At 59.1% G+C, this 27,750-nt stretch overlaps 1 protein-coding gene across 1 annotated transcript; it reads right to left on the bottom strand.

The window, feature by feature from the left end:
* Positions 1 to 138: 138 nt before the first annotated feature.
* Positions 139 to 27,750, bottom strand: ANGPT4 (angiopoietin 4). Its single transcript, XM_062202307.1, has 9 exons — positions 27,060 to 27,750; positions 15,455 to 15,610; positions 14,247 to 14,368; positions 11,700 to 11,932; positions 9,864 to 9,979; positions 8,013 to 8,114; positions 6,068 to 6,234; positions 2,985 to 3,115; positions 139 to 2,041 (listed from the first exon to the last, which is right to left on the bottom strand). Exons 1-9 carry the CDS (start codon positions 27,366 to 27,368, stop codon positions 1,881 to 1,883), a joined length of 1,497 nt encoding a protein of 498 aa, XP_062058291.1. The 5' UTR covers positions 27,369 to 27,750; the 3' UTR covers positions 139 to 1,880.

Raw genomic sequence — 27,750 nt, 5'->3', positions numbered from 1 at the left:
AAGGCAGTGCACGGGAGGCCCAGGAGGGGTGGGGCGTCATTCGAGTCCCTAGATCCAATCAGTTCACAGGAATTCGCCCCTCATTAGGTCCAGCCACCTGGGAGTGCCGACACTGAGCAGGAAGGTGAGAATTTAAGAGCAGGTGTGGGGGTGACCCCTGCCAGCCTTGGGGCTCTCAGAAAGCTGGCGGGCACACAGTGAAGCAGGGCGGGGGGGATGCATCCAAGCTCATCCACTTTGCACCATTCGTCTTTTTCGGAACCAACATTTATTAGGCACTGCTTCACGCCAGGCTCTGTAAGAAGTCTATTCTCACACACGGGCTCCTTTCCTCTTTGCCACAGCCCAGCAGAGGGACAGTCACCATCTTCATTTTACCGAGCTGTTGGGAGGCTGAGCCACCAGCTCAAAGTCTCAGAGGTGGAGCCCTGCCCACAGCCCCACACAGTAGGCGCTAAATAAGTCTGCTGGGCAAGTGCTGCGTAAGCCAGCTGGAGCGTTCTGCATGCTTTTCCCCCTGCAGCCTGGAAATTCAGTGTCAAGTGCACCTTTGGGTCTTGAGAGGAAGAAGCTTGGAGAGCCCGTCTGCGCCGCGTCCACCCAGAGGAGCCACCAGGAGGAGCACGCGGGGCGGGGCTGAGGCAGGTGCACGACGGCACCCCCTGCTCAGCCCAGCCTCAGTCCAGGAGAAGACCTTCTGGGGACAGGGGCATCCTGGCGGCGGGCAGGTGGGTCCTGGCTGGCCCAGGTGCTGGCCAATGGTGACAGGACTATGGAGGCCTCATCGGGGCAGAGGAGGGTGACACGGCGATGGGCGTGGTGGCAGAGTGGCCATGGCCCTTTTCTGACTCTGGCCACTGCAAGATGCTCAGGAGGAGCCCCTGCTCTCCACACTCAGGCCGGGCCTCCTGTGCGGACCCCCAGGCTCAGCACTGGAGGGGGAGAGGCGGGGAGGAGGGGCCGCAGCCCCCACCTGGGAGGCAGGGAGGACCCACGCCTGGGGTCTTGCCCAGCTATCTGTGCTGTTGAGCTGGGGTGAGCCAGGGTTCCAGGGGGCCTGAGCTGCAGCCACGTGGGCAGAAATCCAGCTTCTTGAGACCAGAAGGACCTTGGGGGCATGAGCTCATAGCACAGACATGGGCGGTGTCTGTCTCAGCCCAAAGGCTCCCTCCCAGGGTTTGTAGAGAGATCCTCTGGGACACACAGGGTCCACTTCAAAATAAGTACATGGGGAGAAAGCTGCCCACTCTAGGCCTCTCGTGGGCAGCCACAGGGTATGGGTTCACAGTAAAGGCCCTGACAAGTCCTGCAGCTAAGCACATTGGTCACCTTAACCTGCTGTTTCCCTCACCCACCTGCTCATAGGGAGGAGCTGCAGTAATTCCCTGGGGAACACATTCCAGGACAGGCTGGAGGGAAATGACTCCCTCGTGGATGTCCCAAAGCCCTGCTCAGGGTGAGCAGGGCGGAGCTCCAGACCCTGGGGCCTGGGCACAGTCAAGTGTGGAAGGTGTGGATGCAGCCCCTTCAGCCTTGGAGAGAAAGGTCAAGGACACAGCAAGGCTAGGAAAGCTTGCAACAGGAGCTTGGAGCGGAGGCAGCCTTCCTGCCAACCCCGGGCCAGGGTCCAGCTGCTTTGCTGCCTGCAACACCCCCCTACCAGCAGTTGGCTTGAGGCTCCCTGCGGGAGGCTGGAAGGAAGTGGGGTGCAGGGTACTGCAGAGACAGGGACCCCAAACACCCGCCAGGGCAACAGAGAGGCAGGTGACTCCTCCGGACTCGTGTGGCAGGGAGGGCTGGCTCAGGTGACTGCGGTGCAGTGTCCTGTATGCGGGTCCAGGCTGTCCCAAGAACACCCAGCCCTGGGGCCTGGCTGCCCGTCAGACGCTCGCAGGCCGCAGCATCATGCGGGTGGCGCGCAGCGAGTAGCTGGAGCCCCGGAAGTACTGCCAGCGGATGCCGTTGAGCTTGCGAATGTGGTGGCCCTTTGGGTAGTAGATGCCGTTGAGGTTGGAGACACCGCAGGCGTCAAACCACCACCCTGGCAGGAGGGGGACAAGGAGGGGGTGAGGCTCAGTGGGTGGGGAGGGCGGACCCTTCCCCCACAGAGAACAGAGGCTGCTCAGGGCTGAGGAGGGGTGGGCCTGGGGTGGGGACAGGAGCCCCTCTGCTCAGCCTGGGCTGGGCAGGGCTGCCACAGGTGCCTGGGCCCCTCCTCGCCTTTTCCCCACCTCCGAGTCCGTCTCCCTCCCTTGGTGGCTTCTGACTGTAGCTCCCAGCTGTCTCCCCCTTGCTCTCCGTTGGTTTCTAGTGGTCTCTCCCACACGAGTGTCATCTCCGACTCTCTCTCTCTCTCTCTCTCTCTCTCTCTCTCTCTCTCTCTCTCTCTCTCTCTCCCTCTCTCTCTCTCTCTCTGATGGCTCCTGTTGCTCTGGCTCTCACTCCATCTGTGCTTGCCTCTCTGTCTCTCTCTGTGTCTGTGTCAGTCTTGGTTCCTTTCGGAACCACTGTGCGTCTGCCTCCGGCCTGGTCCCGGCTGCATCACTCTCTCTTCTCCCTCTGCCCAGCCGTGCCCCTTGCAGCTCTGTCTCCCACTCTGTCAGCCTTGCTGTCTCTCTCTGTCACCATCTGCCTACGTCTCTGTGCCCCCCTCCTGTCTCTCATGCCCATCCCCCACCCTCACCCTGCCTGAGTCTCTTCCTGCTGTCCGCAGGCCTGGTGCTGTGTGGCGGGGTTTGGACATGCTGGGCCATCACGCCTGCCCTGGGAGCCCATGCTCGCCACCCCTCCAGCCTGGCCTCGGAGGCACACAGGTGGTGGCAGCTTTAGGAGGAGGTGAGGCCCCGGAGGGAACCTTCTGGGCGGGCAAGACCCTGACCTGCACACATACCCCGACAGCACCAGGCGCACAAAGGCCTGGGCTTTAGGAAACGGGGGTATTCTGGGGGGACTGTGGTGGGCAGGGCCCCTCGCCCCGCACTCACCTCCTGACAGCATCTGGGCACACTTGCAATGGCAGTTGTCGTTGTCAGCGTCGCGGGTGCTAAAGTTGGTGTCTTGCAGGACCAGGCTGCTCTGGCGCCCCGCTGTGCCATTGTAGCCACTCACAGAAAGCCTGGAGGCCACCCGAAGGTGGTGATAGGAGAAAGGCGCAGAGTCAGGATGAGGTTGTTGAGGAAGGACCTCGCCAGGGGCTCTGTCCCAGGCTGGGGTGCTTGGACCATGTCCCCTCCTGGTTGGTTTGCTCCCCTACCTGTGGCCTCCCAGGGACAAAGCACCTACTGTGTGTCAGGCCTCCCTTGTGGACCTGGAGAGGAGTGGGAATGAGTTTGACAACGGTAACAGTGGGGATGAGGCTGAGGTGTGTTTTGACACCTCTGATGGTCACAGCACTCTTGACACGTGAAGATGCGGGTGTTACCAGAGCCAAAGGCCTTGCATGAGGCCTCAGTATGAGCGGGGCTCAGAGCCGGACTGGGGAGTCTGCATGCATTCTCTCCCCAGTGGGCCTTCTTGCAACCCCAGCCTCACTTCTTCCAAGAAGCCTACCCTGACCACCCCAGCCCGCATGGATCTATGCCCCAGAGCACCCCCAGCCCTGCCACTTTGACACCTGCAGACAGCTTGGGGGTTGGGGTTGACATTGCTTTGCCAGGCTCGGTGGCCCAGGTAGGCGGGTCCAAGCCTGCATCTGGTGATAAGGACCTTGAGCTTGGTGCATAGGGAGCAGGGTGCCTGGGTTCAAACCCCAGCTGTGTCACTCCACAGCGACATGACCTTGGGAAGATCGCTTCACCTTCTGAGCCTCAGTCTCTTCCTGGGTTCCGACGGTGACAACAGTGATGCTTGTTGTATGACACAGTGACGTTGCGTGTGAAGTGTGTGCAGGGCAGTGCGGAGCGTGGTGGATGCTCGGCACAGCCAGTGCTTGTGGTAATTTAGCTCTGGCACAGGGCCAAGCCTGGCTGGGGAGGGTGGTGGGTGCTGTGCATGGGAGGGGCTGCAGTGGCCGCTGAGCCAGGGGCTGGTGTGGGAGCACTCAAGTAGGTCCTACTGGGTGGAGGCAAGGGGATGGCATGTGTGGTGGGGCAGCTCAAGGAATCTCTGGTTTCCAGTGGGAGGCAAGAGAATGAGAGGCCTGGGTGTGTGGCTGGCTCAGTCCCCACGCCTCTCCCTCATGGCCTCTGTTTTCAGTGGGGCAGAGACGTGGCTCCAGGGTCCAGATGGCTGTGTCCGGCCATGGAGCCCTGACTGTGCCCGCAAACACGCAACCCTGGGCTTGCAGGATGAGTGCTGCCAAGAAATCACCCAGGCAGGCTCCCTAGGGTGGGGGCAGGGAGGCAGCCCCCCCGCTCCTAGGGTCCTGGCTTCTCCTCCTGGCCATTGCAGGCTCCCCTTGAGGGCTGAGGTTTGGGGTCAAGTTTAATGTGCAGCTGGATGGACTCAGGGCTGGACAAAGGCAATTGGCCTCATGGGGTCACTCCAGCAACACTGCCACTCTACTGTCCCCCAGTCTCAGGCTCTGGCAGCCAGAACGGGGATCTGTGGCTGCTGGGGGAGGAGGGCTCCCACATCATGGCCTGGGAAATCCCCTCTCAGATGCACCCTGAGCACATTCAGGGTTCAGGCTGAGCCAAAGCAAAGCTGTGAGTCTCCTGGGGATCACAGTCAAAGTGTGCTTTCCATGGGACTCTGTGTGAGTCTGTGCACCTGTGGCTGTGAGCGTTTGGATAGGATTCTTTGTTCCTGTGTGTGTGTGTGTGTGTTTGCCTGCGAGGGCTGCTCTGAGGCACTTCTGCACACATCTGGGTGTGTGGCTGTGCTTGGTGTGTGCTCTGTAGACCCTGCATGTGCCCTGGAAGTGTGGCAGGTGCTCCAATGGGCCTGTGTGTGGCCCTGGATCTCTGCAGGCATCTTGTACTGTAGCCAGGTGTGGATGTACTGCCTCCGAAAGCCACGTGCTGGTATCTCTACGGGGGGACATCAGACTGGGGTGGTTCCCATGGGAGGGTGTCAGAACCACCCGGCTGGAGCAAGCAGGGCTACTGAGTAAGAAGGGAGGGGCCTGGGCCACATCAGTGAGAAGTCCCCAGGAGTGGAACTAGGCATAAGGTGCAGGGCATGGTGGTTCAGGATCCCCTGGGAGGAAGTGACCGCCCCCCTCCAGCGGAAGTCTTCCAGTCCTGCTGGGTGAGGGCTGCGGCTGGGGGCTGGGTGTGTGTTGGTGGTGGTGGTGGTGGGGATTCTGGCATTAGAAGAAGTGGGTGACATGCAAGGTCCTTTGCTATCCTGTGAGTGTGAGTCTAAGAACATCGTCCTGGTTCAAAGAGAGCCAAGACTCTGGCTTATCTTCAAGACACTGTGAGCTCTGCCTGCAGGGAGGCCTGAATTCAAATCCTGGCTCTACCTAACTTGTAGCTCTGGGCAGGAGACGGAAGCCTGGTGCCTCAGTTTTCACATTATTAAAGTCGGTACAGTGATGCCTGTCTCAAAGCATCATGGGGGAGGATTCACTGCCTGGAACGCAGTAGGTGCTCAACAAGTGATCGCTCCTTTTCCTAAACATGCCAAGAACCAGGCTGGGGCAGGGGTGGGAAACTGATACTTTTACGGTTTCTGATAGTTAAGCCCATGCCACTGTCGAGGAAGCAGAAGCACAATGAAGCCAGAGCCCGACCTGCCCAAGCTCACAAAGCGAGCTGAGGCAGCACCAGCAAGAGCCCAGGTCTCTGCCTCCCAGCCCGGAAGCCTCTCCACTGCACCCCAGGACGCAGGACAGGCTGGGCCATCCCCTCTCCCCACTTCTGGGCCTCCATAAGGGACTGGCCCTGCATGACTGACCTTGGAAGGCCCCTTCCTGCTCCCACAGTGTCAGCAACACTCTGACCGCACCCAGCGGCCGGGACGTGCTGAGTGCTAGGCAGCCGCCTCCAGAGCCCGTGACGCGCGCCACAATGGGGGACAGATGGTAGGAGCAGGCACGCCCAGAGACTGACCCTTGGTGCAGACTTTGTAGCCAGGAGCCCAAGAACCCCAGCCCGCCCAGCAACCCGGGCCCTGAGCCCACCTGTACCACTGCTCCTCGCTGCCTAGCTGGAAACGCTCGTACTCGGCGTAGACCTCATGGCCCTCCCAGTCCTGCAGCTCCACACGCAGCGAGTAGGGGGCCCTGCTGGTGAGCTGGTGCACGACCTCATTGCCCAGCCAGTGCTCTGCCGCTGGGTCACCGAAGCCCTGCACAGAGAGGAGGCTGGAGTGGGCTGTTTGCCCAAGAGGGAGGCCACATCCCCAGTGGATGAGCTGGCCTGGGCCACTTCTCCAACATCACTGTGTGTCCAACGATCCAGCTCACTAGCACAGTGTGAGCAGCTGGGGTGGGAGCTCTCCAGCTCCTACGGGAAAAAGACTAAGACCTTTGTGAATGTAAAAGCCCATTAAAAGTAACTGAAATCCCATTTCTCTGAAGTTCAAGGACTAGCAAAACTAATCTGTGGTGACAGAAGGAGAATAGGGACTACCTTTGGGGAGCACAGCCTGGAGGGGAACACAGGAGGAGGGGTTTGGTGCTTGAAGTGTGTCTGTCTAACCCTGAGTGTTGGCCATGTGGGTGCATGCACGTGTAAACATGAACTGGGCCCACGCTGGCACTGGGGCATCAGCTGCAGATGGGTGAAACCTCAATTAAAAGACAAATTAAAGATGGCCATCGGCTACCTAGATGGTGGAGAAAGCTTTGTTCAGTGACAGAGAAGTCACTGAAAAATTTCAGCAACATAGTGATGGAAAGCTAAGAACCCTGGGGGAGTCTTGTCACTGGTATCCCAGCGTCATGAAAACCAATGCCCTAGGCCAGAATTCAGCACCACGGACAGGGGCACAGGAGCCCCCACGCCTCATTTTGGCCACTGACTTGCTGTGGAAGCCAAGGAAGAGTGCCCAGTCCCCTTTGGGTGTCCCTCAGCATTTGAGCATCCCCATTGCCTGGGCTATTTGCTGATTATTCAAAAATTCAATTGGGTCAAGAATATTTACAACTTAACTAGTCATTTATTTGTTAAATGAATGGCAAGCAGATACAGATAGTAGTATAGCTGTGTTTCCTCCTGTTTACCTTTCTCTATTTCTTTTGAAAACTTTAACTTTTAAGTCAGCTTGACAAAAATCCTTTATTCAAAATTTAATGTATGAGGCTGGTGCTGTGGTGTAGTGGGTAAAACCACTGCCTGCAGTGCCGGCATCCGATATGGGTGCTGGTTTGAGTCCGGCTGCTCTACTTCCTATCCATCTCCCTACTAATGTGTCTGGGAAAGCAGCAGAAGACGGCCCAAGTGCATGGATCCCAGCACCCACGTGGGAGACCTGGAGGAAGCTCCTGGCTCCTGACTTCAGATCGGCACAGCTCTGGCTGTTGCAGCCATCTGGGGAGTGAACCAGTGGATGGAAGACCTCTCTCTCTCTCTCTCTCACTCTGCTTTTCAAATAAATAAATAAATCTTTAAAAAATTTAAAGTAGACCAGTGTAAGGCAATCAGGCAGTATTTGCCATCTTGTAAAATGCACATGATCTTTGAGCCAACAAGTCCAGACTGAGGAACTGCTCCTGCGGAACTGGTTACAGATGTGTGAACATCAAGGAAATTCACCCAAACAATGGTGTGGGGGGGGGGCGAGAACGGGAGGCAGATTTCTCTTCTATCTTTTCCTTTCCATTCTTTAAACTATGTTTTAAAAAGGCAATGCATATGTATTATGTTTTCCAAAAATGAGAATGAAAATAAAGTCAGACTTCACCCCTAGGACATGAACTGGAACCTTCAGAGGTCAGCATCAAGTGCTGAGGTTCCGGCACGTGCGTGTGCCCTGGGCAGATCTGTCTGAGGGGGGTCGACTTTCAGGCAAGCTGATTTCTTTTTTCCTGAGGAGTCGTGAGAACAATCCAGTCCCCCTGCCAACAACACAACCCAGCCTCAGGTTTCAGGGTTGAAAGTCCCCTCCCCAGGGACAACCCTTACCTGTTTATAGTCTTTCCAGTTCCGCTGGAAATCCTCTTTGCCACCATCTCGGCGCTGGATGAGGGTCCAGCCACCTCCGTTGGTCTCCATGTCACAGAACACCTGGAAGGATTTGCAGGAGTGGGGTTGGATGGGGGGCAGCTGTGGCTCTTAAGAGGTGTGCAGAAGCCACATGTGGTCTGGTACAATTGTGACCTGGCTGATGGGCTCCAACGGGGCTGGTGAGCCTGGTGGTCAAGGGTGTCAGAAAGGTTCAGGCTCTAATTTCTCAGCCATTGCTGTCATTTCTTAAAGTGGCAGAGGGGGCTGTGATAGGACAGGCAGGCTGCTGATGATAAACATTTGGGCAGCTACAAGCAGGAGTGCCAAGAGTCCCTGAGAAACCCCAGAAGCCTTCCTCAGGGAGGTGGCATTGGAACAGAGCACTGGATGAAGATGTGCCTGCCAGGTGGACAGGGAAAGGCCTGCAAAGGGAGAATGGACAGTGGCATTTGTCACAGGGGCAGCAGAGGACAGGAAGGGGAGTGAGGCCCAGAGGGAGGAAGCAGCTGCTCAAGGCAGTGAGTCAGGAGGAAAGCTGACGGCAGGGCAGGCCTCCTGCCCCCCGGGCCGGCTTCTTCCTCTCCATCCGCGCTCCCGAATTCCAGCCATTCAGAACTTCCTGAATTCTACCGGAGCTGAATTTAGCTACGTCTACTAGCACATGTACTTTTCAAACATGGTAAGCTTCTTAAAAATTTAAGTAAACACTTAGATTTGATATATTTTAAAAGGAAATCTATCAGTACTACATGTAGGACACTAGTAACCCTGTGTTTATTCAGATCCTGGCAAAAGTCATGAAGATGAAGCCAGGCCATGGAATATTCCAGCTAGAATGCTTTGCGGGCACACAGCTCCAGGCTTGCTTGCTTTCCATTAAGAGGGGGAATGTAGGGGCCGGCGCTGTGGTGCAGCGGGAAAGTTGCTGCCTGTGACAACGGTGTCCCATTTGGGTACCAGTTCCTGTTCTGGATGCTTCTGATCCAGCTCTCTGCTATGGCCTGGGAAAGCAGCAGAAGATGGCCCAAGTGCCTGGGCCCCTGCACCCACATGGGAGACCTGGAAGAAGCTCCTGGCTCCTGGCTTCGGATTGGCTCAGCTCTGGCTGTTGCGGCCATTTAGGAAGTGAACCAGCAGATGGAAGATCTCTTTCCCTCTCTCTCTCTCTCTGGCTCTGTCTCTCTCAGTAACTCTTTCAAATAAATAATTTTTTTAAAGGGGGGAATGCAGCAGGTGTGTGAGGAGTGGCAGTGACTGGGGGCACATGGAGCCCCTCTCCTGGACGCATCCAGAAGGGCCGGCAGGAAACGGGGAAGGCAAACACGGGCTTGCTTCTTCCCCTTCCTCTTCCTCTCCTGGGCCTGACGGCTGCGTCACTGCACCTCCCCCTCCTCCATCTACACTCGGACAAGCTTGGGGGCCTCCCATTGAAGACGGCGGAGCCTCCAGCAGCCCCGGCGCCTAACATTCCACAGGGAGCTGGGCCCCCAACTCCTGCTCTCACCCAGACTACAGGTAAACCAGAACTAAACTTCTTTGTGCTGAGCCCCTAGAGTTCCAGGTTGGTTTGTTATCTCCATGAGCTCCCATCACTGGAAGAGACACTGCAGAAGATGCACTTCCAACTCAGGGGACTCTTTCTGGACCCCATGACCTGACCCCTGGCAGGGTGGGGCTTCAGAAGGCAGGGCCCCCCCCCCCACCTCCCACTTCCCAACCCCCCTGCCCCTGCTTCTCTGGCATCACCGACGGGCAATGGGCATGATTCAGCATCCTCTGACAGCCCCAGGCCCCAGGGAGTGCCCTAACCTTCTTAGGCTCCGTGACATTGGCCACGTGGATGGTGTAGACGCCACTGGTACTGGCCCCGCCACGCTGGATCTCTGCACAGTCCTGGAACACTTGCTCAGCTTCCCTCATGGAGGCTGCAGTGGGACAAAGTCAAGGTCAGTTGGAGGTAGCCCGGGGAACAGGGGGCGGGGAGCATGCTCCCATCAACTTGCCTGCTCTTCTGTGTAAGAGCTCTGTGAGGTCATTACTCCCAATTTACAGGTGGAGGACTGAGGCTCTGAGAAGGTAAAGGACTTGTGCAAAGTCCCAGAGCCAGTTAGTGAGGGAGCTGGGCTGGACCTCTGGTCCATCTGGCTGCAAAGCCAGTGCCCTTCCTGTGACAAATCTCCCCTTAGGGCTCCACCACCACGCACTGGCCAGGCTGGGCAAAGCATCCGTGTTAATGAACATGGCTTTCACGTTGTGCACAGGTCAGGTCTTTTCTGTTGCATCTGTGCCCTTCTAAGCCAAACCAAACTCCCCGATGTCAGGAGACACCGGGAGACTCCTCTCCCTTCACTGCCTCCACGTGCCCAGGGCACAGCCATCCAGAGAGGCAGAGCTCGCTCGTCTCCATCAGCCCTCTGCTCGGGGACTGAGCCTCTCTCTCTCGGGCCCTATCTCGACAGCGGACAAAAGCCACTTGCTGGTGTCCTCTCATGGTGATGGTGGCCCCAGGTGAGGCGCCACACAACCTCCTACCCGGACTGATGGGCAGCTACCGGGCCACAGCTGCAGGCTGGGTGCAGGATGAGCCTGTGGGGAGAGGCGCTGGGCCTGGGCCCTGTGCCTTAGGCTGAGCCACCAGAAACCCACACGTGGGATTCGCTGAGGCAGCCTCCACGCCAGGGTTATGCCCAGGCTGGTAATGGTTTGGCTACCCCAAAGCTCACGCTTTAGAGGGCGTCCATGTATCCTGCCCGGGGCTTCCTTGGGCCTCAGACGCTCTACCTGGTAGAGCCATGGTGGGATCCCCTGTCCCCAGATGCTCCTGGAGCCATTCTCTACCCCTTGGCTCCAATCTGAGCTTCCTAAAGGCGGTCCTACCCTGTCTGAATCCCCCTGTGTCCACCACTGGCCTTGGGTTGACGTCTGGGCGCTCAGCACAGACTTCCAGGCCCCTGTGGGGTGGGGCACTGCCAACCGAGGACCCAGCTCACAGCGGGCACTCTGCTCCTACTTCTGAGTCCCCAGAGGGGCTGGGCATTTTTAGTAAGAGAGCAGGGCCATGACCAGCACCCAGCACTGGGCCTGGCACATAGTAGGTGCTGGTGGTTGTAGCTGGAGCTGGAAATGTCTTGGTCATCTGAAGCAGGGTGATTAGAAGGAGTCAGTGAGAGCGGGGGGCGGGCCTGGGTGTGGTTGTCCCTTCCCCAGCCAGGGCCGGGGAGGCCTCCTTGCTTCTCTTTGGCCCTCTTGGGCTTAGTAGGCAGGGCATTGGTAGGAGAAAAGTTCTGGGGGTGCAATGGGTCCAACCTCTCCATTCCACGGATAAGGAAATCGAGGCTCAGAGATGGGTAGGTGAATTCTGGAACTCAAACCTGTTGTCCTCATTATCACCCCTTCCATTAAACAGATGGGGAAAATGCCCGTGAGAGGGACAGGGATCTATCCAAGGACATCCGTGGAGTCAGGGGGCAGGGTCTGCATCGGCTCCTCCTGGGACTGCTGTTGCCACCATCATTACGACTGCTGTAATTTCAATTTTAACCGAGGGCGGGGAAAAGTGGGACCTTTCTCTCGAGGGACCCCAGCCCCAGAGTGACCCGGGCGGGGGAAATCAGGGTCCCCTTCCCCTCTCCAGCCCTCGCTCACCCGGGCTCTCGGCCACGATGCGCATCATCCGCTGCACCAACTCCAACAGCTGGCGCTGCCGGCTCTGCAGGAGGCTGGAGTTGCTGCTGGCGGCCAGCAGGCTGCGCTCGAGGCCGGCGAGGGCGCCGCTCTGGCGGCCGAGCATGCTCTGCAGCTTCTCCTTCTCGTCGCGGAGGGTGGCCAGCTCCGCCTGCTGCTGCGTCTCCAGGGCCTGGACCCGCGTCTGCAGCGCGCTGCGGGGCAGGGCGCACAGCGGTGAGCCCGCGGCGTCCGCACGCACTCGCGCGCCTCCCCCTGGGGCCCGGCCCGCTGTAGGCTTGGATGGAGTAGGGGAGAAAAGAGAGACCCGGTCCCGGAGTAAAATGGATTGGGGTCCAGGAGAGGAAAGAGATGGGATGGCAGAGACACACCTGCAAGCAGGCACCTGTGATCAAAACCCAGCTATGGCTGCTTTAGAACCCGCAGCCACTCCCAGGAGGGCATGGGGGACTATGCCCTTGGATGCACCCTTGTAGAAAAGGGACCGGCCTAGACACCCAACCACGAAGAGTGGCGGGGTGGCTCAGTGCTGCAGCCCTAAAGTGGAAGGAGGCAGTGCGCATGTGCACAGAATCGGGGCCACGCCCAGGTTCGGGTGGAATGACCAGGTATAAGTGGGAAGAGAAGAAAGACGAAGGGAATTCGCATGAATGTAGAGACACCTGTGAAGACAGAGCAGAGGGCGACACGTGGCACCTGCGCTGGCCCTCGATGGGCAGGCGGTAGGGGCAGGGTGGAGACCCAGGCTAGCGCCTTGATTTTGGGAGGATCTCTGTTGTCTGAGGATGTGTAAGCACCAGGTGCTTTTGTCATGGATTAGAAAGTCAGCAGGTGTTTTAGAAGAAGGCTTCCTCTTGGAGTGTCAGATCCTCTGGACGTGCTCATGTGGGTGTGAGAGGAGACCCAGGCGGGTGGCTCATGGCATCCTCACGGCATCCCTGGCTGAGCACTGGCCCAGTCCGTTGACTGGGGGCTGCAGGAGTGCATCCAGGGACAGCCACACCCAAGAGGGCCGAGCTGGAGGGAAGAATGGGCCAGCGTGGTGAACGTTTCCAAGGGAACAGGAAAAAAAGAAGTGTAGAAGAGTGGGGTCTACGTTTGGGCTTAAAAAGGAGCAAAAAGGCCTGTCCACACTTGGTTGGGTGTTCATAAGAAACCCTGGAATATCGGCTCTTGGAGTATCAGTGTCGTGAGGATGGGAATGTTTGTCTCTTTGCTCACTGGTGTATGCCCAGCGACTCCAGGTGTGCCTGAGCCGTGGAAAGAGCTAAACAAACAAACACCATGTTGATGGCCCAACTGAAAGGATGCCTCTGGCCGGGGTGACGGCTGAGGGCTGGGCCTGGGAGGGCCCCTCTTGTGTCTACCCAGTCGTGCCGACTCGCTGTGCATGCTGAGAAAGAGTCCAGCCCGGGCAGAAGGACCTTCTCCCGGAGCCTGGGTTCTCCTGCAAGGGTGCACACTCAGGTTCCAGGTTCCAGGGTCAAGAGCTTATCAGTGGACATTGTCAATCTTCGCTGATCTTGGCACCTGGTGCCAATCAAGGAAGTGAAAATGTCCCTGGCCATGCCACTTGGGGTCTGGGGGAATTGGAATACGGAGAGGGACAACACTACCCGAACTGCACCCAGGACAGGGAGCCGGCGATCCTCATGGCCTTGTCCCCACGCAGTGTGTAAATGACTGCTTCACCTGGCCCTGGGGGCGGGCCTGCAGCCGGTCCCCTGGGGACTTTTGCTTCCCCCGGAACCCTGACCTTGGCAGTTTCTGCTCCACTCAGCCCGAAACCCAGATGAAATCAGCCTGGGTTCTCTGCCTTATCTCTACCCTGGAACTATTTTTTCCTTTGTAATTTAGAGGGCGTTCCCCGGGCGCACATTTGCATACAGTGCAGAAACTCCCTGGCCGTGCACACAAGACGCTGGGAAGCCCGGCTGCTTCTGGGAACGGGAGCTGGCGCACCAGGACAGACTGATTTACTTGCAAATAAGTGAATGCAGTTAAAATTCACAGGGTGAATCCCATGATGTGCAAATTGTATCCAAATAAAGCAGTCAAATGGTATAAAGTAAAGAAAGGGAGAAAGGAAGAAAGAAGGAATTTAAAAAGAAGGAAAGAAAGGAGGAAAGAAGGAGACCAAAAGAACCAAGCAAAATGCCTGTCCCTGTCCCCAGCCGGCCCCTGCCCTGCCACGGCCCCAGCTCGGCCCAACTCAGCACCCACGCCCAGTCACTCCAGTCCCAACTCGGACCCTGGCCTAGTTCCATCTCCAGCTTCAGCCCAGGCCCCCCCAATCCAAATCCAGGCCCCCAGCTCTGGCCTCCAACCTATCCCAGATGCCAGCCCAAGTCCAGCTTCCAACGCCGCCCCCGCCCCAGCCTCAGCCCTGGCTCCAATGCCCGCCCTGGGTCCCAGCTCCGACTCCAACCGGAGCGCCTTCCTGGCTGGGGCAGGAGCTGGGGGCTGGGGGCCAGAGGCCAGGGGCCGGGGGCCGGGGCCAGTGCTCACCTGTTGTGGTCCTGCAGCTGGTGCAGCTCCCAGCTCTGCAGCTGCAGCTGCTTCTGCAGCTTGTTAGTGGACAGGGAGGTCTCCAGCAGCTGGTTCTCCATGCGCAGCGTCTGGTTCAGCACCTGCCCCAGCAAGAGGGAGGGGTGGGGTGGGGCTCCGGAAGCCCCGTGTGGAAGCCCTGCTGGCCGTAGCTCCACTGCTTCAGGAACTCGCTGACCCGTGGCCACCCTCCCATCACTGGCCCCTGCACTCAGGGCCTAACCCAGTTTCTGATGTGCTTCCTCCCTGTGCCTGTCCGTCCTCTGCAGGTGGTACTCCGGGTGCTCCCACTGTGGGCATCAGGACGCCTCCTTGAGCCCCACGTTCAGTCCATTGGCAGGTGCTGTCAACTCTGCCTTCCACTTCCCTCTCCCGCCATGACTCCCGCACTGGCCCTAGCCTCTCTCTTGTCCAGCACCTGCCTCTTTCCCTTGTCCCTGTAGTCCAGTCCCTACCCCACAGCCTGAGGCAGTCTTTTACAATGTTGCCCCTTTGCTCACATCTCCTGCAGCAGGAAAGCTCCATCTGCCTCCACTGGTCCCTATCCAGCGCTCTCCCCCGGCTACTCCAACACGCTGGCCTCCTTGGTGCATAGGAGCCTAATAGCACGGTGCCACCTCAGGGCCTTTGCATGTGCTGTGCTCCCTGTCTGGGACGCTCTCCCCAGTGACCCAGGCTCTACCTTCTCAGGGGCCCTTCCTGGCCTTGCCCTAGGACCTCGGGCTCTAACCCCTCCCACACTTCCTGCACCCTGCTCTTTCTTCCACTTGTTTTCTCCTTAGCACTGTCATTCGGCAGCATGCTATTGGTCCTGTTCATTTCCTTGCCAAGCCCCAAGGAACAGGATGCATGTCTGTTTTGTTTACGGCTATAACTGAGACCCAGGCATCTCAGTGCTGGGCACACAGTAGGGGTGCAGTAAACATGTGACCCTTTGTTATCCATTCACTTCCGTGCCCTCTGTGTAGTCACCTGCTTCCCCCTCTCCCATGCCACTCCTGTCTCACACCACGGACCCCTGAGGTCTGATGAATTCTTTACCGCCTCTCCTCTCCTGGCTCCCAAGCCCAGGCCCCTCCCCCAGGACTCTGGGACTGGAAGGGACGCCTTGGCCACCCCCAGGGACAGCGGTCAGGGCCCCCGAGGGGCACGGCCTTGCCCTGCGTTACCTGAGTCTCCACGTTGGTGAGCTTGTGGGTCTGGGCGGTGCTCCGGTTCAGGAGGCTGGTGCTCAGCTCCAGCATGGTGGCCGTCTGGTTCTGGACCACGTGCTGCTGGGCCTGCGCCAGCTCCGACCTCAAGTTCATCTGGATGTACCTCTCCAGCTGCAGAGAGACCGGGAGCTGGGGTCAGGGAGCAGGGGCTGGGGGAAGCCTCCTGTCCCTCCCACGTGTCTCCGTGTGAGGACGCAGAGCCCCCAGGCTACCGTTACCTCCCGTCTGGACTCCCAGGAGCTTTCTCCTCGGCCCCGCTGCTTCCAGCCTTGTCCCATCCCAGTCCCTCCTCCATTTGGCAGCCAGAGGGACCCTGTTAACCCCACGTCACCCCCTCTTCTAGTCCTCCCCCCAGACCCTCCCAGCAGAAAAGCCAGAGGTGTCACCAGGACCACAGGTCCCTCCATGACCAGGGCTCCCGCTGCCACTCTCGTTTCCTCTCTTTTTCCTTTCTCTCCACCTCCCTCCACCCCAGATGCAATTCTGTTGACTTTCTCCCAACACAGAAGCACATGGCTACCTCAGGGCCTTTGCGATGCTATTCCCACTGTGTTCCCTCTGCAACTCTGCCCCAGCCCCATCCACATCCTTGTGCCTCACTCTGTCATTTCAGGTCTCTCATGCACCTACCATGCTCAGACTTATATATATATATATATATATATATATATATATATATATATATATACATATATATATATATTAAAGATTTATTTTATTTATTGAGGGACAAAGTTACAGAAAGAGGGAGAGACAGAGAGAGGTCTTCCATCCGCTGGTTCACTCCCCAGATGGCTGCAACAGCCAGTGCTGTGCTGATCCAAAGCCAGGAGCCAGGAGCTTCTTCCGGGTCTCCCACATGGGTGCAGGGACCCAAGGACTTGGGACATCTTCTACGGCTCTCCCAGGCCACAGCCGAGAGCTGGATTGGAAGAGGAGCAGCCGGGACTAGAACTGGCACCCATATGGGATGCCAGCACTTCAGGCCAGGGCTTTAACCTGCTACACCACAGCGCCAGCCCCCCAGACTTTATATTATATGTTTCCATTTTATCTGTCTCACCCCTTAGATGTCAATTCCACGGAACCAGGGACTTGGTCCTGCTCACCACTTTATTTCTATGCATAGCACAACACTTGGCATGTCATGGGTTCTCAATACATGTGTTCAAGGAATTGGTGGAGAAGTGGGAGCAGCAAGTGTCAGAGCACAGCCCCCACCTCATGCTCTCTCCCCTGCTTCCTAGGGGTAAGCCAGCCAGCAGCGGTGGGCACACATCGTCCCTTGCAGGCCCATCTGCCAAGCTCTATTTCCATCTCCTGGCTCCCTGGGTTGGCCAGAGGGGGCTGGACTGGCCAGTCGCCAAGCCTTCTGCGATCCCACATGCTAGCATTCACGTTTCTGACAGGGCTGCTGGTTTTCCCAGGAGCAGGAGAAGCTGGCCTGGCGCGAACCCAGGATCGAACCGTGGAGGTGAACAGTGTGTCCTGAGGCTCCGTGCCCGCGGACACAGAGCTTGCTGGCCGCTGCACACATGAGGGCTTCTGGCCACCGTCTCCTCCCTGGCTCCGGCTCCTGCCCTCGGCCTCCATCTCCTAGGAGGCTCCACAGGGCAGCCCCTTGGAAGCCTGGGTTCCCTAGGGAAAGGCGGCCCTGGCTGGGGAGGCAGGCTCTGGCCAGTCCTGCCTTCATCTCTTCGCTCCCATCCCTTCCTCCCTGAGGAGTTCATTTGAAGGCGCAGGCTCCGTTGTCAAATCCTGGAGGGGTGCACGTCGGCAGCGCTGGCACTGATTAGAGCAGCTTCTCAAAGTGTGGTCCTGGAACCAGCCTCACCTGGGAGCCATTAGAAACGAGAACTGCCCGGTGCCAGCCTGGACTCACAGAATCTGCAGCCCTGGGCTGGGCCTGCTAAGACAGGTCTTCTGGCAGAATCTGTGCTCGCTGCAGACGAGAGCAGGGGTGTGGGAGTCGCAGAGGGAACCAAGGGCCAGGGAGCAGCGCCCCAGAGCTGCTCAAGGCCTCCCCCCCTCCCCGCCCGCGTCATCAGTGCCGCCCAGCCTCCCGCCGATCCTGCTGCCACACAAACACGCGCTCATCTCAAAATAAAACCGACAAAGACAGTGCCTTGATCCCAGGCCCTCCAGCTGCTCCCCCAGTTACTCTGTTCCAATTGCAAAATTTCTCCAACAATTCCTCTCCATTTCTGACCTCCATGCCCACTCACAAACATTGCCAACAACAAAAACCCAAACCACAAACCACACACACTCACACACACATTCATATACAGAGATACTTCCAAAAGTTCATGGAAAATGGAATGAAAAGATACATTTATTTTGCTGCAAAAATTATTCAAAATCCATACCTGGTTTTTCCATAATCTGTATTTCCCATGAACTTTCGGGAGGTTCCTTACAGAATTAGGTAGGGTGCACTGCAAGCATGCAAAAATGTACAGAGAAAAACATAATCCCTAAGCATCTCACTGCCTGCCTCTCCACCCCTTCACCTCTCTCCAGCCCCAAGAAGGTCCTGTGCTTTTCAATTCATAGTGTTGTGACCAAGCTGAGAGATGTGTCGTGTCCACTGGTGTGGACCTGTGCACGTGTGGCAGGCCAGGGCCCCGGGCTCTGTGTGCAGGTTTCAAGTATGCACATTTTTCCAGTTTTATTTATTTATCTACTTTTGGGATGAGTGATAGAAGGACATAGTTCAAAATTCCAAGAAACCAAAAAGAAGGATATGAACGGCAGATCTCACCTCCTGCCCCCACCTGCAGCTCCTCTCCCTAAGGGGCAAAGGAAGGGCTCCTTCCAGAGAAACCCAAGCATGGGGCAGCAGCCCCACCTCTGCCCCATGTCTGTGCGAACCCTCACTCACCTTTCTGCACCTTGCTTCTTTGTTACTGTAACCCGGAGACAGCTCCCACCTGCCCAGCCGGGCTCCCCAGCCGTCCTAACCCCTGCCCCCTGCCCCCAACACGCCATTCGCTCATCGAGCGCCCTGAGGGTGGGCCTGGGGTCAATGGCAGCCTCTGCTAACAGACGAGCACCTGGCCCAAGTCCCACAGCTGTGGGTGGCAGAGGCTGGATTTCAGGGCAGGCCTCTGGGCTCCAAAGATGGCACCTGTGCTGGGACACCTGCATCTTAGCTAAGTACTTGGGTTCGAGTCCCAGCTCTGCTTGATTCTAGCTTCCTCTACTGAACACAGTGGGAGGAAAGAGGTGATGGCCCAGGTATGTGGGTCCCTGGAGCTATTCTTGGCTCCTGGCTTCAGCCTGGTCCAGTCTGCCTGTTGTGGCCATGTGGGGAGTGAACCAGCATATACGAGATTGCCATCTGTGTCTTTCTCTCTCCCTGAATTGCAAATAAAAATGAAACAACAAAAAGGCAAGATTCTGCTCTTAGCCACCGGTGGGCTGCCGGGGCAGTCCCCACGACCCCAGCATGCCCACCTCCCTTGCTGAGTCCAGACCGGCCAGGGCCACAGCTGGGGGGCTATAGGATGTCGGAGGGGCTTCTGAGGCTGGGCCACGCGTTCTGCTTTCCGCCTTGCCCCGTCGAGCCCCTTGCTCTGGGAAAGTCAGCCGAGTCTCCCTGAGGACCTTACGCAGCGCTGGAGAGTCCACAGAGGAGCTGAGCCAGCACCGCGGGAGTCAGGCACCCTGGGGACGACTCCAGCCTCGGGGACAGCCCAGTGCCACTGCATGGCAGGCCCAGTGTCAGAACGACCTGGTCACGTCGCTCCTGAATTCTGGCCCCTCAGACGCTGCGTGGGCGCGGCGAACTGTTGAGGAACTCAACAGCGACGACAGGGTTGGGAGCGCCTTGGCCCCTGCGCGCCATCCCCATGCCTCAGCTTCCTCCTCCAGACCACAAGGCTGGGCAAGACTTGTGGGCGGGGTTTCGAGGGTCGCCCCTCCTCCCCGCCTCGCCCCGCCCCGCCCCGCAGGCCGGCAGACCCCGGCTGTTCGTAGGTGTCTCCCTCCCTGCCAGAGATTCTATTGCTTTCCTCTGGTCGTGGCTGGGAGCGAGCAGCGCCAGCGGGCAGGGGGCCAGGGCTGGAGACCCAGGGGCCTGTGGGCTCTCGTGGAGGCCTGAGCTTCCCAACCCGCGGCTCGCCCCGCAGGCCCCCGCCACCAGCCCAGCTCCCCGCTGCTAGCTGCATGCCCAGGGCTGCTCTGGGCTGGGAGCCTGCTCGTTCACGTTCTGGCTTGGCTCTTTCCCCTCCTAGCCTATGGTGCGGCTTCTCAGAGCCTCAGTGGCCTCACCGGAAAATGGGCTCATTGTTTCCTTCTCACAGAGGGGCTGGGAGAGGAACCTGCACTCTGCGGAGTCTTTTCCCTTTTGTTCACGAGGAGGCCTGGCCTGGCACAGAGCAGGTGCACAGGTGGCTGGGAGTGTCTACGGCTGCCCTGCCTTCACCAAGCCGCAGCTCCTGGGGGCGGCTTGGGCGTGGCCAGCTGAAGAGACCCCAGAGCAAAGGCCAGGGGTGTTTGGGAAGGGGTTGCAGAGGGAGGGTAGCAGGGCCCTCGCCATCCTGTGACCTTGGACAAGGCACCCAACCTATTGATGCCTCAGTTTCCCCCTTTGTTAATGGACAAACAATCCCACTGCACAGGGCCACTGTCAAGTGAATGCACTAATCCTGATGAGGCACACAGTAGGCGCCCAATTAGTGCTGGCCCGGGCTTCTGTGATCTTTCTTTACCCCAGACACTTGAAGGCTTTTGTGCTCCCTTGCCCAGAGGAGCCAATCGGACGGATATGGCATCCTCAGGACCCTGCAACTGGTCAGGGCCACCCCTGGGATATGACCCCTGACCCCCACTCAGTCCCTCCTAGACCCTCTGCTGGCTCTGAGGGTCCATTCCAGACAGCTCAAGGGCAGCTCTGGGGTTAAGCAAATGACATGGGGCCAGGGTCTGGCTGGAGGTGTGGGCTCAGCAGACAGACCTAGGGCCCGGTTTCTCCCATTTCCAAGGCTTCATGCTCATCCCAGCCGGCGGTGGGGCTCTAGGACCCAGCAGGAGAGGACCAGAAACATGTGGCCCAGTCCCCAGGGATGGCCTGGCCAAACCACTTCAACAAATAAACCAGGAGTCCCTCTGGCGAAGCTGTGAGGGGGATGCTGCTGCTGCTCCCCCAGCCTCACCCTGGGCAGGTGGCCAGCAGCCGGTCATCTCCGGGGGGGGGGGGGCACCTGAACCGGCAGTTTCCAGGCCGTCTTGTTCTAAAAATCATCTTTACTTCTCCCAGAAATAAACCCTGCCCTCCCTACCCCCTCCCCAGTCCCAAACTGCTCAGAAAGAAACCGTTGGTAAGATTAAGAAATCAAACCCCGAGATACTCTGTCAGGCAACCAAGATGTATTTCTTGTTTGGATAACCGAAGGCCGAAAATGCCAAGAATTTACGGGCAGTGTGGGGAGGCCCGGCCAGCGTGGGCATGTCTCCAGCTGGCCAGGACCCACAGCAGGCTCCCACTGCGTGCCCTCCTGACCCACGTCCAGCCAGGCGAGGCCCCGGGACCCCTGGGCTGCAGGGCCGAGTTATTCTGAGGTTTGACGTCAGGGACCTGGAGCGAACCCCAGAGCTGGGGCAGTGCCAGGTCAGGAGGCCCCTGCTCAGCCCCCCGCCCCTCCTGTTGGCTGTGGGTGCAGAGAGGAGAGAGAGAGAGGCCCCCTCTGGATAGCCCAGCTGGGGGATGTGTGCTGGCCATGGGGCTCTTGTGTCCAGGGTCTCCAGTGAGGACGATCAGGGAAGTGTGGTCAGCCTGGGGACCAGGGGAGGGCCTCAGAGAGGCTTAGAGAAGCAGCCAGCCAGGAGAGAGATGGAGACTCCGGGGGTTGGTGACAGTGAGTCAGGGCCACTGTGAGACCACAGAGACGGAGAGACAAGAGGCCCAGAAAGACAGAAGGGAGACGAGTGATGAGGGCTGCCCCGAGCCTGGGCAAGCTCCATACAGCTGAGACAGCGGAGGCCCCATCCGTGCTCGGCACAGAGGCTGCTCTGCCGCTGGGACCCGAAACTGGGGAACGATGTGCTGGCTGCTGCACGTGGAAAAGGATGGCAGAGAGCCGGGGCTTGTGTCTGGCCCTGGTTTTCCTCCATCTTCCCATCCATAGAACAGGTCACTCTGTGGGGCACGGGAAGGAGGCAGAAGATGCCACTTCCTGGCGGGGAGCTGTGGGGCAGCTGACAGTGACCAGAGCACCTGCTGCAAGCAGATGCTTTGCCTGCCCTGCTTCTCCGGCCTCGCACAGGAGGCACTGAGCGGAGAGCCAGCCCAGGTCCCACAGCCAGTGCACACAGACCCCGCCCCCGCAGCGGGGGTGGGGGTGGGGGGTCATGTGACCAACCACCGGGCTGCGGGGCCGCAGGAAACCTGCACTCTAGCTGGCCCTCAACATTGCCGCTGAGGGCTTTCCACCTAGGTGGAAGCGGGACAGCCCCCCCCCCCCCCCCAGGCTGCTGTGCAGCCTGTGGAGAGCCTGTCCAGCCAGGTGCTCTCCGGGGGAGGGAGGAGAGTGGTGGGAGCAGGAAGGGAGGCCTCCAGGGCTGGGGGAGGTCGAGGAAGAGGGGGAGAGGGAGCAGGGCACTGCTGGGCTCCAGGACCCCAGCTGGCTGCAGGCCGGGGGCCTGGGAATCATGGGGGCAGCAGGGAGCCCCCATTCTCTCCAGGTCTCACCTCTCTGCCTCCTCCCCAGAGTCAGGAGAAAGAACCCGGAGAACAGGCTCTCACTGCAGGCGGCTGTCCCTCTCTGGCCTCCACTTCCTCACCTGCACGCGGTGGGGAGTGCAGAGGAGCTGGGGGCATGGACAGAGTAGCTGTTGGCCTCTGGGAGCTCACAACAGGGAGGGCGCCCCCTGTGGCCACTCAGAGGAACAGACTCTAGCTGGGGACTTGGGCACCCTCAGTGGCAATGCTGCTGCTGCTGCTGGTGCAATTAGAGACTATTTTGAAACTGTTTTGTTTTGTTTTTTTTCTCTTTCTCTTCTGGGATGTTAGAGCAAAAGCCGAAAGGAAGTCTTTGAGTTTCAAAGGCTCTGAGAGCAACAGAAGAACCAGAAGAAGGTCACGGTCACAGCTGTAGATGTTAGCAAGTATCCCAGACTCAGAAGGAGAGGACGATTCCTGTGAGCCCGGGTCAGGCGTCTCAGCCTGGTGGAGGGAGGAAGGGCCTAAGAGCTGCAGGACCGTGTCTCTTTGCAGGGAGAGCCCGCGGGGAAAGAGCCAACGTGCACCCAGAGTGTGCTGTGTTCCCGGCTGCTTGGGCATCAGCTCATTAAATCATCGTGGGGTAGGTAGCACTGTCAGCTCCACTTAGCAGGCACAAAGACTGAGGCTCGGGGAGGGGAAGCGACTCGCTCCAGGTCACACAGCTAGGAAGAGGAAGAGGCAGAACTGGGCCTCAGCTCCCAGCAGCTGTCAGCTCCGCAGGAGTGGGACAGACCCAGGGACAGTGGGTACCAGGTGTGTTTACACTGATGGGTCTGATTTGGGGCAGGCTGCCCAGGCACAGAGTGACCAGGTACTGATCAAGGGACCAAGGAGCCCCTTTCCAGGAGGAGGTAACAGCAAGCATCAGCTTGGATCCCCCCTAGAGACCACCCAGGATCGAGGACCTCTCCAGAATGCCCCGGTGCACAGGTGGCATTTACAACCCCAAGGGGTCTGCGACCGGGGGCCTGGCTTGATCAAGACAGAGGTCCCCGTCCAGTGAAGCAGGGGTTCAAAGCAGAGATTGTGCCGAGGTGACTGCATGCCCACGGAACTTCTGCACGCTGCTCTCCGTGAGGCACGCAGCCAGGCAACACGCTGAGTGTGGCACGAGAGGGGTCTCCCTGGTCTTCCCAGCCACCCCCTGGGATCCCCTGATTTTCTTGCAGATGGAGAAACGGCGGCTCATGCATCCATGACCACCTGGCAAGGAAGGGCTGGGCCAGGTGTGAGCTCAGGTTGGCTGGACTCCCTCATCAGAGCTCGATAGCCCCGTGGCCCTGTGTGGGGATGGGAGCCCTGCCCAGAATCACCAGGCCAGGTGGGTGGGCACCTAGAGGACACATCCCACTGCAGGCTGAAGAGCCGGGCCAGGGACCTGGTGGGCCCGAAAGCCAGGCTTCACCCCATGCCCGGACTCAGCCAGTGTTTCCCAAGCTCCTGGCACTCTGGTCACAGGAAGGACATGGCCTGCTGCTAGGTGGAGGGGGCAGGAGCCTGCCTGTCCAGGGCTGCAGCAGCCTGCTGGCGGGGCGGGGTGACAGCTACAACTGAGGAGCACTCCTGGTGGGGAGGGAGGGGCCGAGTCCCAGGCCGTTGTGGAGTCGAGACACCCATGGGCCCACAGAGGGGAGTCAGTTGTGGGTTTGGGACTCAGGACCTCATCAGCTGCCAAGTGGTGTCATTGAAGAGCAGGCCAGAGCTGCAGGCACTGAGAGAGCAGCCGCGAGAGCGGCCGTGCGGTCAGGGGTCATCCAGGGAGCACCTGTTGTGCCACGTGCTGTTCTGGGCCCTGGAGACCAAGTAGTGAACAGAGCAGATTCGGTACCTGCCCTCTCAGACCTCACAGACCCAAAGAAATGCTTTTAGGAAATGAGGTAGGGGCGGCGGTGCTGTGGTGTAGGGGGTAAAGCTGCCATCTGCAGAGCTGCCATTCCATTTGGGCACCTGTTTGTCTCGGCTGCTCCACTTCCAATCTAGCTCCTTGTTAACACGTCTGGGAAAGCAGAAAATGGCCCAAGTGCTTGGGCCCCTGCACCTGCGTGGGAGACCCGGATGAAGCTCCTGGCTCCTGGCTTCGGCCTGGCCTAGCCCCAGCTGTTGCGGCCATTTGGGGAGTGAACCAGTGGATGGAAGACCTCTCTCTCTCTCTCTCTCTCTTTCTGTCACTCTGCCTTTCAAATAAATAAATAATTTAACAAAAAATAAGAACATCAGGCAGTGATATGTGTTAAGGCAAAACCAAAGAAACCAGGGGGCCAGGTGAAGGGACAGAGAGTACGAGGAAGAGGGTGGCCATTACACATGGGCTGGACATGGAGGGCCTCTCTGAGGAGGTGGCATTGGAGCAGAGACTGAAGGAGGTCCAAGGTGAGCCACAGGGTGTATGGACGGGGTGTGTTCCAGGGAGCAAGGTTTTGGCTGTCAGTGGGATGAGATGGAGCCCCTGGCAGGGTCTGAGGTGGGCCCTGCGGGATCCCCCTGTCTGCTGAGTGCAGTCTGGGCCCGGGGGCTGCGTGGAGCCCGCAGGCAGGCTGGCTGTGATGCTCACCCAGGCGGGTCCAGGGTTGGGGCTCTGGGGGGCAGAGGGTGCCAGGGGCTGGTGAGCTTGGGGGATGAGCCCGTGCTCGGTGATGGACAGAGTTCTCGGAAAGAGGCTGTTGAGCACCAAGGTGAAGTTTGTCCAGAGAGGGAGCAAGACGAGGGCTGGGCCTTGGCCCTTGGACTTGGGAACTGGGAGGGACCTCAGGGCAAGCAGCTAACGGGAAGTGAGGGCGCAGAGGCCAGGCTCGTGGACTTCTGTGGCTGAGAGCAAAGGATCAGCCCGGCCCCCGCACCCTTTCTCTCCTTCCTCCCCCTTCTCTTTTCAGCGAAGGAGATACTCGGGAGTGACACCAAGGGGACGCAGTTGGAGACACAGGAGGGTCTGCGGAGCCCGTTAGGGCACAGGACCACAGTGCAGCAGGGAGAAGAGTGGCCTTGGCCGAGGAGGAGCCCTCCCCTCCGAGCCTGAAGAAAGCCCCCATCACTGGTGGATGCCCGGGTGATTCTGCAGGTGCCAGGCAGGCGCCTTTTCTCTTTGAAACAGAGGGGTCCGCAGCCTGCGAGAAGATGAGGGGGACATGGGGATGGAGGACTGAGGAGGCGAGCCTCAGCATGCCCTGTGGGGCCCGGGGAGTCCCAGCAGACTGGGCTCCGGGGTGAGGAGAGGAGCTCCCTCCAGGAGCACAAGGGTATGGGGGTGGCAACAGACGGATGAGAGTGCAAGGCAGGTGAACAAAGAGCAAAGGATTGTGGGAAGACAGCGAGTGAGGGGATGAGGGCAGTGGTCAAGCAGGAACTAGGCCAGGTGTGCTTTCATGATTAGACACATGTGTGTAGTTAGACAGGCGTGTGATTGGACAGACATGTATGATTGGGCACACATGTAATTACACATGTGTGTGGTTAGGTGTGTGTGTGTGTGTGTGTGTGATTACACACGGGCCGGGCGGCATGTCCACCTTGAGAACAAACAGGAGGAAACTCCCAGAACTCTGCTTACGGGAATTCACGGCACCTGTTTACATGCTCGCTCTCATTTGTGTCATAGCACACACCTATCCTGTGAGCTCCGGTGCAGGTGCACAGCCACTGGGTAAATGCGCACGTATGGGGGCGGGGGGCAGACGTTGGCTGCTGACTGTGTGAGATGCAAGCAGCTTGGGAACCAGGGGGCAGGCGGGCGCCGCTCTAGGAGGCACCTAGAGGAATCCAGTCTCCTCCACAGTGCCACTGGCCGCCATCGGCCAGTGCTTCAAGCGCTCTGTAGCTCCAAGAACGTCCCCGAATGTCCTGTTCCACCACCTCATGGCCACCAGGCAGACTCACCCCAGGGGGTGTCTTGACCTCCCCTCTCCCCAGGGCCACGTCTGCCAGGCTCACCTCTGTCCCCAGGGTCTCCTGAGGGTACATAGCAGGTGCCCTGCCCAGTTGCTGAGAGAAAGACAGCAAGTTCAGCCGTCAGCCTGGTCTGGGACCCCATGGTTCTCAACTCCCTGCTGTCTGTCACACCCCCACCCCACCCCGTTCATCTGCAGAGCCTATCAGCTCCTTCAGAGTATACCAGAGGGTAACCGACCACGCCCCCAGTCCCTACCCTGCCCCAGGCTAACACCACCCTGTGCCTGGAGCTCCTGTGGCTCCCAGCATCCACTCTGCCCTCTAGGGTTTGTTCTGTTAGAATCAAATCAGAGATCTCTCCTTACTCAAACCCTGAACTGGCTCCCATGACACAGAAGAGCTAAAGCCAAAGTCCAGCACCCTCACTCCTACCCCCCCACCCCCCCAACGCGGTCTGCCCTGCCCTCACCTCTCAGACCACTTTCCCCCTCTCCTCTCCCAGCACACGTGGGGGGCGCTCTCCCCAGACCGCTGTGTGGCCTGCCCCTCACTTCCCTTGCCCACGCGAGACACCGTCTCTCCCGAGATCTGGCCGCAGAGCCAGCCCTGGGCACACCTGGGCACACCTGAGCCCTCCCTTCCTTCCCTGTGCTGCCCGCTCCGTCGCTGTTTCCCTCTTCTCTGTACAGTTGCCACTCTGACACAGGGGATGGGCCTGGCTCCCCGCCAGCGCTCAAGGAGTTCTTGCTGGGCGAATGAATGAATGACAGCACAGGAGCCAGGATTCCAGTTCTGACACAGGCTAGCCGTGCTGTGTGGCCACCGGTGCTCTGTGCCCCTCTCTGGGCCTCACATCCCAGTTTGCACCACTCAGAGCCCAGCCCTCGGTGCCCAAGCAACCTCTTGGGTTGGCTGCTCCACCTGCTGCCCCCACCCCGCAGGTCCCCCTACCTTCTGCAGCCACTGGGTGTTGTTCTCCAGCGCCTTCTCCAACCGCTGCACCCGCTGAGCCCGCCAGTCCCCCGGGGGCAGTGTGCCGGCAGACGTGTCTTTCTGGAAGATGTTGGAGTCCCCGAAGTCTTCTGGCTCCGGCATGCAGGGCCTGGGCTCAGGCAGCACAAAGGTGTAGGTACACTGGCCATGTTGAATAGTATGCGACAGGCGGCGCCTGCTCATCTCCTGCCACCTCTGTTGGGCTGCAGTCATGGTGGCCACCAGGATGAGGAGGCTGCCCAGCAGCATGGCAGCCCGGCAAAACATCTAGACCCTTAGTTTTGGCAAGGGGCGTGGGGTCAGAGCCTCCAGGGGCTGTGCCTGCCCGCCACTCGGCCTCGTGCCCAGGACGTCCGGCCACAGCCGGCGGTGGACAGGCGGCTGCAGCTGCAAACCCCGGGTGACCGAGCTCCGTGCAGGCTGGGGGGCGGGGCTATTTATACTGCTGTAGTGCCCCAGCTGCTTCCTCTGGCTGCCTCCTGCCCCCAGAACCCCCTCACCTCTCTCCTTTCCCCCTTTCCTTCCTGTCTTCTCCCTGTGGCCTGCACTTGGCCCTGCCCAGGCGCGCCCTGACTCTGGCTGCCCGGCACTGCGTCCTTTTATTCTCCAGTGGGGGCCTGGCCCTGCGGGAGGGGCGGGAAGAAAACCA

Source organism: Lepus europaeus, chromosome 10 (assembly GCF_033115175.1).
Source record: "Lepus europaeus isolate LE1 chromosome 10, mLepTim1.pri, whole genome shotgun sequence".
Classification (NCBI taxonomy): domain Eukaryota; kingdom Metazoa; phylum Chordata; class Mammalia; order Lagomorpha; family Leporidae; genus Lepus; species Lepus europaeus.
Note: the sequence above shows the minus strand (reverse complement) of the source record. Positions and strands in the feature narration are given on the sequence as shown.